This window comes from Protopterus annectens, chromosome 5.part0 (genome assembly GCF_019279795.1).
Source record: "Protopterus annectens isolate FY-2018-M chromosome 5.part0, PAN1.0, whole genome shotgun sequence".
Taxonomy (NCBI): Eukaryota; Metazoa; Chordata; order Ceratodontiformes; family Protopteridae; genus Protopterus; species Protopterus annectens.
Genome location: NC_056735.1, coordinates 1,743,500,508 through 1,743,512,065, shown reverse-complemented (window position 1 = coordinate 1,743,512,065; position 11,558 = coordinate 1,743,500,508). Strand labels below are relative to the sequence as shown.

Here is an 11,558-nt window from a genome sequence, read left to right as displayed (position 1 = left end):
CACGGTTACAGGTTTTATTTCCATACATTGCCCCCTTTCAAAGGCATGCCAGACGTTCCTCCTCCACAAAGAAAAGAGGCTCACAAGCAAATTTCTCAGTTACTCCAGATAGGGGCCATTCAGCCAGTCCCTGTATCAGAAAGGGGCCTAGGATTTTATTCTCGCCTGTTCCTAGTACCAAAGAAGGGGAACACGTGGAGACCAATTTTGGATTTATCTCTCCTCAACACTTATCTGGACATTCCCAAGTTCAAGATGTTGACGTTACAACAGCTTTTACCTCTGCTGGGCAAAGATCACTGGATGGTAACTTTAGATCTCAAGGAAGCTTACCTTCATGTGCCTATAAGGCTAAGTTGCAGGAAGTATCTGCGTTTCGAGCTGGAAATTCTCATTATCAGTTCTCTGCATTGCCCTTTGGCTTATCTACTGCCCAGAGTATTCACAAAGGTTCTGGCTCCAGTGATAGCTTACTTCAGGCTACAAGGAATTCAAATCTATCCTTACTTGGACGACTGCCTGATTCTGGCTCAAGAAAAGGAAGACCTTCTACAGCATCTGGAATATGTTATAGCAGTGCTAAGATGCCTAGGGTATTCTGTGAACGAAATAAAGTCCAGTCTAGTACCCTCTCAAGACATGTGCTTTCTGGGTGTGAGACTGAATACAGCAGCCCAGATGGCCTTTTAACCCCGGACAAACAAAAGAGTCTATCACTTTACTTCCGTCAACTATCTCATCAGTCCGTGCTGACTGCAAGGACAGTCCTTCAAGCATTAGGGTTCATGGCATCTTGTATTCTGGTGCTTCCCAATGCCAAACTGCATATGAGGAAGCTACAATGGTATCTCAAAATGTATGGACACAGCACTGCCAGGATTTGGACACTGTCATTCAAATAATACCTTGCCTTCAAAAAGAATTTTGTGGTGGGCTCAGGAATGTCACCTAAACAAGGGACTCTCTGTGACCCGGCCAGAGGCGAGTCAGATTTTAACGACAGATGCCTCGGACATTGCTTGGGGAGCTCATCTAAATGGAAAGTGGATACAAGACAAGTGGCCTGCCAGACTACAGCATCTACATATCAACATGAAGGAGATGTTAGCAGTCCAGTTTGCATTAATGGCTTTCAAGGAGTTACTTCTTCCAGGGCAGGTGTTGATTCTAACAGACAACACAACTGTCATGTGGTACATCAACAAGCAAGGGGAACACATTCTTATCCTCTATGCAGGCAAGCAATGATTTTATGGGAGACTGCGCTAAGCTTGCAACTAACTCTTCAGGCAAGGTTTCTGCCAGGAGCACAGAACTCCTTAGCAGATGTGTTAAGCAGACAAATCATGGATCCCCACGAGTGGAAACTGGATCTTCATGTATTTCAGAAATTGACAGTGTCATGGGGAACTCCAGACATAGATCTGTTCGCTTCTCCACTAAACCACCAGCTGCCAAAGTTTTGCACAAAGGGGTTTCATCGCACAGCTTGGAAAGTGGATGCTCTGTCTTTCAGTTGGAAAAATCTTCATGTGTATGCCTTTCCACCTCTGCCTCTTCTTCCAAAGGTACTGTTAAAAGTCAGACAAGACAAGCCAAGGATGATTTTGATAGCTCCAGATTGGCCTCGCAACACTGGTACCCACTACTAAGGAGTCTGGTAAGGAAGCCTCCATGGCCTTTACCTTTGATTCCTCATCTGTTATCTCAGAAGGACGGTCATCTGCTCAATGTCAAGCTTCACTCTCTCCATCTAACAGCCTGGCATATTCTGTGTTGAAACACAGCAGGTCTCAACTTCCTCAACAAGTTTTAAATGTGATTATGGAAGCTAGAAGACCTAGTACAAGGAAAGTGTAAAATGGAAGAGATTTTTATTTTGGAGTACAGCAAAGAATTTGGAGGTTTCTGAGCCTAATTTGAGTGTGGCTCTTCAATATCTTACTGAGTTATTGGACAAAGGTTTGTCCTTCTCTTCCATTAAGATTCATGCTGCAGCAATTTCAGCTCACTATGATTGTGACCCACCTTTGTTTTCGCATCCTTTGTTCAAGCAGTTTCTTAGAGGGGCAAAGAATATAAGACCCCACGAGAGCTCCTACTCCTGCTTGGGATCTCAATTTTGTGTTGGAAAAACTTACTCTACAACCTTTTGAGCCTGCGGCTACTGCTGAATTGAAATACTTGTCATGGAAGACTGCTTTTCTTTTGGCTATTACTTCTGCAAGAAGGGTGTCTGAGTTGCAGGCCCTTATGGCAGTAGAGCCCTTTTGATTTTCCATAAGGATAGGGTATCATTACGTACTAATCCTTCTTTTATGCCTAAGGTGGTTTCTAGTGTGGCTTTAAACCAAACTATTCATTTGCCTACTTTTATGCAGACCCCAAAATAAAGGGGAAAAGATTTTGCACACTTTAGATGTACACAGGCAATTGCTATTATTTGAGCAGGACTAAGGATTTTAGGCAGTCTCAGCAGTTGTTTGTTTCTTTTGCTTTGAGTTCACAGGGCAAGCCTGTGTCAAAACAAACTATTTCTAAGTGGATTGGGTTTTGCATTGCATTTTGTTATTCCCATCATGGCAAGGAGATTCCAGCTGGGATTAGGCCTCATTCCACTAGGGCTACTGCCACTTCAACAGCATTTCTAAGGTGGCAACTAAAGATATTTTGGAGGCAGCTACTTGGAGTTCAGTGCATACTTTCTCTAAGCATTATCATCTTCCTATCTACTCTAAGTCTAGGGCTGGTTTTGCCACAGCTGTTTTGCAGGGCATGTTGTCAGCTCCTACTTCTTTATGATTTGCCAGCCTCCCTTACCTCTGCTTTGGGATTCTACCCAATAGTAAGGACTGCAGCAATGTGGAACGAAGAACATAGTACAGTTTTGTACCTACCATAAATGTAGATGTTGATCCACATTGCTGCAGTCCCCTCCTTCCCTCTGTGTTTAGGGGTGGTTGTGTAGGTGAGGTTATCTGTTGATATTTTTATATATATATTTTTGTATATATTGTACATAATTTTGGTGCAGGTATTTTGGGCCTTGTCTTTCTAGGGTCTTCTGACATCTGGGGCAAGAAAAGACTGAGGATATGACGTCGGTCATGCGCATTAGTACCCTGACGTACTGACGTTAGTCTAAAGCGCCTGACCGACGCCAGCCATACTCTGGTATTCGGGCCGACTGGGACAGCGGACTACCCAATAGTAAGGACTGCAGCAATGTGGATCCTCGAACATCTACATTTATGGTAGGTACAAAACTGTACTTTCCCCTTCATCAGGTCTCATCTGAAGTATCCGCCATGGGTACTGGATCCCTGTCAGGTTCTGATTTCCCATCCATCGGTGCTTCCTCTCCCAAAACTTCGGACCCTTTGTCTAACCGCATGGTTTCTCCAGTTCCAGTGATTCTGAAACAGTCCAGGTTAGCATCTCCCATTAAGCGTATCATTCTAGCCTCCCAGAAACCTTCCACTAGAAAGGTTTATTGCAGTAAGTGGAAAAGGTTCTCTACCTGGGCCAAGAACAGGAATTTGGATCCATTTTCTGCTTCAGTTTCCAGACATACTTTTGTTTTTGTCCTCACTTGTTGAAGCGGGAGCAAGTTTCTCTACCATCAAGCTTCAGTTGGTGGCGATTTCTGTCTTTCACGAGAACACTGATGCTGCTTTTCCATCTAGGTTTTGTAAAGCATTCATGAGAGGGGTCTTCCTGCTTAGGCTACTGATTAAGGATCGCTCACCTCCCTGGGACCTTGCCTTGTTTTTGCATTGTCTAACTAAGAGTCCTTTTGAGCCTGTTAGTTCCTGAGATTTCAAATTCTTGTCTTGGAACACAACATTCCTGGTGGCTATTACCTCAGCTAAGAGGGTCTCAACTGCAAGCTGTTACCATTACTCCCCCTTACATGATTTTTCACAAGGACAGAGTCTCTCTCAGGACAAACCCCTTCTTCTTGCCCAAGATTGCTTCCAAATCTACTCTGAAACGATGTATTCAACTACCAGTGTTGTACCCCAAATATTCCAGTAAAGGGGAGCACATTCTACATACCTTGGATGTACACTGACCATTACGGTTCTACCTTCATAGGACCAAAGGTTTTCGTAAGTCAGAGCAGCTCTTTATGGGCTTTCCCCCAATAAACACAGTCATCTGGTTTATAGGGTCACTATCTCAAAATGGATCTCTAGCTGGATCTCCACTCTCTACGACCGTAGCCATATTGAGGTTCCAGGAAGAATCAAGGCTCATTCTATGAGGCCCATGGCTGCTTCTTCAGCTTTTTTGACCAGTCTTTCTGTTGATGAAATTTTTGCTGCTGCTACTTGGTCTAATACTCACACATTTATATCTCACTACAAGATAGATTTGATTTCGAGGAGCATGGCTTCCTTTGGCTCCACTCTGCTCTGGTATGTTCCTCCTTGAGGCCTCCCAGGGTAGATGGTAGCTGGGGACTGTGACCCTATGGTGAAGAATGATGACTTGGATAACATAAGATAAAGAGTTATGTACTATAACTTGGCATCTGTGTTATCCTACGTAATAATTCATCACAATTTTCCCTCCTGCCATCCCCCTACCTTGTGAATCATTGAGGAAGTTGGAGTGTTTCCCTCCAGTCTTGCAGGAGTAGTCCTTAGGAACGTTGAGAGCAAACTCCATCTGGGGGTTAGAGGACAGCAGGGCATCATGGGAGAGGGAGGAGCTAGACCCTTTGATCCATCTGTAGAATGTTGCCGGCTCCGATCCAATATCGCATCCTAGACCCTATGGTGATGAAGGATGACGTAGGATAACACAGATACCAAGTTATGGTAAGTACATAACTCTTTATCTTTCTTTCTGGTTATGTTGACTTTCATAGCTAGAAAAGCTTTGTGGATTTTCCATGGGATAATCAGTCTTCCATTTACTAAATGTGAGTGTTCTGCTTGAGTCAGTAGTTTATACTGCATGGCACTTTTCCATATGCTGCACTACTTTTTCTGTGAAACATTAGTTTAAGTGCAATACTGCATTGGTGCATTTTGTAGGCTAGTCAACATATCCGTGATACTGTTGAGCAAATAGTTCCTTGTAGTATGTATTTTTACATGATGGCTAATTTCATATTGTAGGCTTTCTAAGTGTGATGTTGTGGTGACTACCTACACCTTGGTTGCCAGAGAAATGCCTGTGAACGAAGGAAAATGTGAAAGTCCAGTCAAAGATGAGGAAGATGAGGTAAGTTGTAGTTAACTGTTACACAGCTTTCTGTGTTTGCGTACTCATAAGATTCAGGAAAGTAGTTATAAATTAATTCCCATCATATCATATAGTATTGCCAAACATTTGGCTAGTAGGGATGTGCAGTGACTCCTTTAAGATCCCTAGGCTGATGGAAGATGCAGCTGTTTGTGTAAAGGAGAAATTAATGGAGTTGCAGAGGGGCCATAATTTGGTAGTATGTATGGCAGGCTTTCATTGAGCAAATGTGTGTTCGTAGTTTAAGAATGGAGAATGAATTGTGTGCCGTTGCTGTCTCAAGGCAAAGTGTACTACAGATCATTGTCAGCGGGTAATGCATATTAAAAGGTCATACAAATACAATAATAACTTGGTAGGTGGACTGATCAAAGTGGACCATTTCAGCCATAATTTGTGCCGTAATGGCAAATTTTCAAACTGCTTTTTCACTTTCCCTTGCAACAGATGAGTTTTGTCCTTTTTAGATAAAACAAAAGTTAGTCTACTTCGTATTCCTTTCTTATTGTTCATGAAATCACTTGTCCACTAAAGATGAGCAGATCTGGTATGAGGAAGTCTGTCTTTGTCCACAACAGGACTGATGCCATCAGGTATTAAGTAGATTAGCATCTGAACATTCCCAGCTTGTCGCCGCCACCCACCCCCAGTTGCAGTGAAACACTAATGCTTTTCTGCATCATTTAAGGTTTCAGCTGATGCCTTACAATAGTTTACTTGCTTTGGAAATATTAATATCCATATGGAAGTATTGCATATGCTCTTAATTAGTAGCAAACAATTAGTGATATATCAAGTATAGTGTACAGTATATTGACAGCGACAATGTATTTTTCTGTTTCCTGTCTTGATATTCCACACCATGCCATTCAGTAAAATGCATGTTTCCCATGTAAATATAGAAGTATATGTAGCAAGTGACATTTATTATCACCACTACAAGATACCCCGGATTGACAAAGTCAGTGTTTTGTTAATTATACCTTGCCCTTTTTAGGCTTCATATTAATTATTAATCTACCCAGTTACCAAATGTAATAAAAAAAATGCAAAAGTCACTTAGTTAAGGATGCCAGACCTAAAACTATCAGGATGCCATAAAAAGCTATGGGTGTTAAATGAAAATATACAAAAAAGGGTGCTGTAGACATGAATGAGTTGTGATGGAGACAGTCTTGTGTCTTCCTTTGATGACACTTATTTGGAGTTGATATCCTCAACTTCCAGGACTAAGCTGGTTATTGTACAAGGCAATCTTGTGGATACAAAAAGAAAACAAAGCACAGTTCTGATAAGGTTAGACCATCTGCAGGTCCACGATTCCTTATATGGATAACTGTTTTTCTATCCACTGCAATATGGAGCAAGTTACGTGCTTGGGAGTCTGTGTCAGTCTTTCTGCATTACAGTGAGCACTACAAAGTCCCATTTTAAGCCCTCTCAAATTCCGATTTTCATTGGACATTGTTCTGCATCGCTGCTCTTCCCAGCAATAAACAAGCAAGGGAAACGCACATCTACAACCTGATAAGAAGAGCTGAGGGATATGAGAGTTGACTGTGCTAACAAATCACTTTGCCTGTCAGGCATATTCCTGAGAAGCAGCTTAGTTGCTGTTTACTGGTATTCCACAGCAGGCCACTTGGTTGATTGGTTGCACAAACTCTTTTGTCACTGGGGAAGGTCTTGCTGCAAGATCTCTGCATCCCCATCCATTACCGGTTATAGCTACTTTTCTCTTATCCCATATCCAAAGGCTGCTATAATCCTGTAAAGGCAACCAGGACTCCTTTAACATTCATTGTCAGATTGATGGAACAAGACCAAAGCCATTGTCATATCCCCATTTTGGCATTGGCAAGCTTGGTGTGTCATGCTCAGGCCTTGTCTTCTGGAGAAGACTGTTGGAGACCTTTCAGATCTGCACTGGCCCACCCTTTTACCAAGCCTCATCCAGACTTCTACTTCTTTCAAATAATGGCATGGTTTCTCCAGTTCTGTTAATAACAGGGGACCCTGCCAGTGTAGTTTAAATATTTACTTTTGCTCAGCTGCCTAATAATTGAAAAATGTACAAGTGCGGGTGGTTATAAATTACTGTTTATTAGCTGAGAATGTCATTATACTGTACTGTTCTTTATTCTTAAATCGTTTCCTCTGGACCTCCAGAAATGCACAAAGATTAAATAAATGTACAATATCCTCTCATTGTAGCAGCTAATGGCTTGAATGTGGAACCACATGCTATGTTGCTTGATTATAAAGTTAAAAAAATGTTAAGAAGTTGTATGTGCAAGGTTCATGAGATTTTTAAGGTCTTAGTGAATTTTAGGTGACATTATTTACTTATTTTTTTAAATAAGTAAACCATTATAATGGCAGCTGTAGATATAGTATCCCCCAAGAGGTACTGTTGAATTTGTTGAAATATATAGTAGTTTGAAGAAGAGATAAATGTACAGGATTTGTGCTTTATTTAGCTTGTGTTATATATACTTTTTTTCTTCTGTGAATGTGAGTACAGACTAATCAGAATGGTAGCTATAGGAAGGTATCTCCATCCTCTGCCACTTTTGGTCTTAGCACACTGGGGACAAAACATGTTGTACAGACTTGATCAATTTAAATATGTTAGATTTTATAGATGGTTTATTGATGAATTACTAGTGATATGGGGTGGCACTTGGGAAGATTTTGCTAATTTTTTAGTACTGTTAATAGTACTGACTTTCTTTACAGGTAATACTCTGACCAGTATGGTATAGTACATAGGTGTGAAGAAGAGTTTGTCTATTAAAATATCTAGCAAAAACTACATACACGAACAGTTGCTTGAATGGTAGAAGTTGCATTCTGGCATAAATAAAGGATAATATTTCACATTTGATATCTCAGATGAAATTTTTTTTGATAGAAATACAGTTGGTAATTTGTTTTTAGAAAGTGGTTTTAAAAGCAAAATTGTGGCAAGTAAATTAGAACATTGATATGACTGAAGCAAATGATTCTTAACGTTGTGCCTTTTTCTGTTATATCCTCTGTTTATAGTGTTGAGATTAAAAGCATTATAAATAATTGGAGAGTAATTGACAGTAATATTGAATTGTCTTGGTACAGTTCCTTTGTTTATTAATAAAAGAGGAGTGAACATTAAACATCTCACTGAGGCATGGCCCTAGTAAAAAAAAGTTATGTCACTAGCAAACCTAAAGGAACTTTTGCATACAGTGAGCGTTTTGTGCGCAGGTATGTCAACAACAGTCTTTGTTCATTTACTTCGTACAGTTAAATTATATGAGGCACTTAGTAATTTCATTTGTAACACTACGGATGTTTTATATAGCTACTTGCTCATCTTTGCTATAGCTTTTAGATGTGGAAGACTGTCAGAAGGCTGCCAAGAAGATATGAGCATATAAATACAAGTAAAACTAAGAAGTGTGTCCTTTACAGGCATGGTGTTGCATGCCTGAATTTCAAGAAATTTGTTTATGATGTCATACAGGTTATTGCAAACAGTAAAGGAGGTGACTTCAATTGCTTCCTGGTGAGAAAAGATCTTCATTAGCAACTTACGACTGCAAGCCATTAAGGCACCTGGCCTCAAACATTAGTTTAAGCAGTATTTTAAGACTGAAGTCTTTATAAGGTATTCACAGTTTCGTTGCACAGACAAACAATTGTTTTTGAACAAACATTTTATATGATTGCTTGTGCATTATAATACATTTTCTTCATTTGTGTATTTGATTTTAATGTTTGAGATGCATTTAGTATAATGTCCACCAGAGGGCAGAGTTTGAACATGTTATACAGCTGGTTGTTGTGACTGCTGCCTTTTTCATGAAATTTTTTGTACTCGATATGATTGGTTGTTTAATGGATGTTTTAATTTCTGTTTAATCTATGTGGTCTGTATGATTGTATTAAAAGTCTCTGCATTTTCTCTGCATTTTCTGTGTATTTCTACAAAAAAAAACAAAAAAATAATCCTTGTTTTCCCGCCTTTCTCGACTAGTTTAGACCAGTATACAGGCATTGCTGTATTCTGGGCTGTGGTGTAGTTCCTGTGTTGTCCATTACCTTACTTGGATAGAAGGAAGTTTCTTTGCTCACCAGTGGGAGTGGGGAGCCTTGAGCAGCCTACCTGTCCTTGGGGGAAGTGACCTCAGCACAAGAAGCTGTAGTAATTGGTTGTTTGGGACCATTCCTAGCTCTTTTGTAGTTCACTGCTTAAAATCCGCCTTTGCACGGCTTTGCGCATAGCGCAGCGCCGGGTAAACAAGGTTAAACTTTTTCTGGCTCCACCAAGTCTGCTCTTCAATTTTTCCCTTAGAACTGTTCTACTTGCAATCTAAACAGCCTATACTCTATCTGAAAAGCTCAGCACTTGCTCCTAAAGCATTTTTATACAGGTAAAGCACTCTTAAACAAAAGAAAGTACTTCATTCACCTAAATTCTGTTGAGTACACATCTCCCTATAGGTCCTTTCTGACTCAGTTACACAGCAATCTTTTTCACTATTTCTAGCATGTCGAAGGGTCGGTTGCTGGCGTCCTCTCCTGTTCAGCTGGTGAATCTTGAGGCAATGTTACAATTGCCTCATGTACACAGACAACCCTCTCCTCCTCCCAACAAATACAAATATATGCGAGAAATGCAACTATATAGCCAAACTGGAGGCTGAGCTCTCTCAATTCAGTACTGGCAAGACCAGTCCGGAGGAGAAGGTAACCACGCACACCACAAACCCAGTCTCACATAGAACTATCACAACAGCAAACCAAACACACAAAAACATACTCGGAGGCGCTGATTAAAAATCTACCAAAACAACAGAGACCTCCAAAGCAGACACCCAAGCAACCACCACCTCAAGACATAGCACATGCAACACATAGTTCACAAAGTCAGTGTGCTAAACAGTCACAGCCCTTAAGGCCAAACAACATGCCAGACACACTTGTAATAGGTGACTCCATAGTCAGACACACTGGCGTCCCGCTCACCAGACTGAACAAGGAAAAGGTCACAGTAAGCTGCCTGTCGGGAGCTAGAATCCGCCACATAACACAAGCACTCAGGTCACTCCACAGCAAGTACAAATATGACTCAGTCATTGTACATGCCGGTGTGAACGACCTGAGACGTACCTCCCTGGACTACATGAAAAGAGACATAGAGGAGCTCTCTGATTATGTAGCCCAGGCTGGTATGACCCTGACCCTGAGCAGCATCGTACCCTCACCAAGAATGATGCCACAGTACAAAGACAAAATGATCAGTTTTAACAATTGGCTTAATTACTGGTGTCATTCTAAGGGGATCCAATGTCTGTCTGCTTGGGATGACATGCTTGACCAGCCACGCTGCTTCGCAAGGGATGGCTTGCACCTGTCACCCCTGGGCTTCCGGATATTGGCCAAGGCTCTTGCCACCCCCATAGTGCCTTTTTTAGGCAAGGCTCAAATGACAAACCTACCTGCCTAGAAAACACAAGTGGAAAAAAACTAAGGGTAATGCTGCTCAATGCCAGAAGTCTAAACCTCAAGATGCACACCCTCGAAGCCCTCCTCAGTATGGAGAACATCGATGTCTGTGCAGTAACTGAAACCTGGTTCAAGGCTCCTGAGAGCACCCCAGCACTATCAGGTTTTACCTCATATCATGCTTTCCGGCCCCAAAACTTGGACCGAACCACAAAAGGAGGGGGAGTATCCATTTTCATCAAAGATACCCACACCTCCAGGTTAGTGGCAACGCATCTAAGCATCGGAGACTATCCAGGTGCAACTAACCATAGGCAAAACTGCCTTACAGTTTGTAGCATGCTACAGACCATCCTCTCAAACTCAGGAACCCCACACAGCCTTCCTGAAGACACTGGAGAGTATGAATGTCTCTCCAAATACCATAATTTTGGGAGACTTCAACTACCCAAACATAGATTGGGAACATTACTCAAGCCCCAACACCCTAGCCCAAAGGTTCCTAGAATTCATAAACTCAAATGCAATGGAACAACTAGTCACCATTCCCACAAGAGGAGACAATATACTAGACCTGATCATCACAAACATGGGGACAAAATGCTCCACACCGAAGTATATCCCTCTTTGGTAAGATCAGACCATAAATTAATCTCACTGGAAATCCACATCCCGCCCCACCCCTGCACAAAAGACCACAGTGAAGAACTTCTCAAAAGCAAAATTCACACTTCTTAAGACTGAAGTGGTATCCTTCAAGGCCCCTGGGCCAGTGGAAACCACAACCCACACTGCTGAATCCTTTGCAAATG

At 41.5% G+C, this 11,558-nt stretch overlaps 1 protein-coding gene across 1 annotated transcript in view; it reads left to right on the top strand.

Annotated features, from left to right (window-relative positions):
- The first annotated feature begins 5,135 nt into the window (after positions 1 to 5,135).
- Positions 5,136 to 11,558, top strand: part of TTF2 (transcription termination factor 2) — a 618,261-nt gene continuing 611,838 nt past the window's right edge. The window contains exon 1 of the mRNA XM_044071547.1: positions 5,136 to 5,235. Within this exon, the coding sequence (XP_043927482.1) occupies positions 5,182 to 5,235 (54 nt within the window). The 5' untranslated portion in view covers positions 5,136 to 5,181. The remainder of the gene's footprint in view (positions 5,236 to 11,558) is intronic.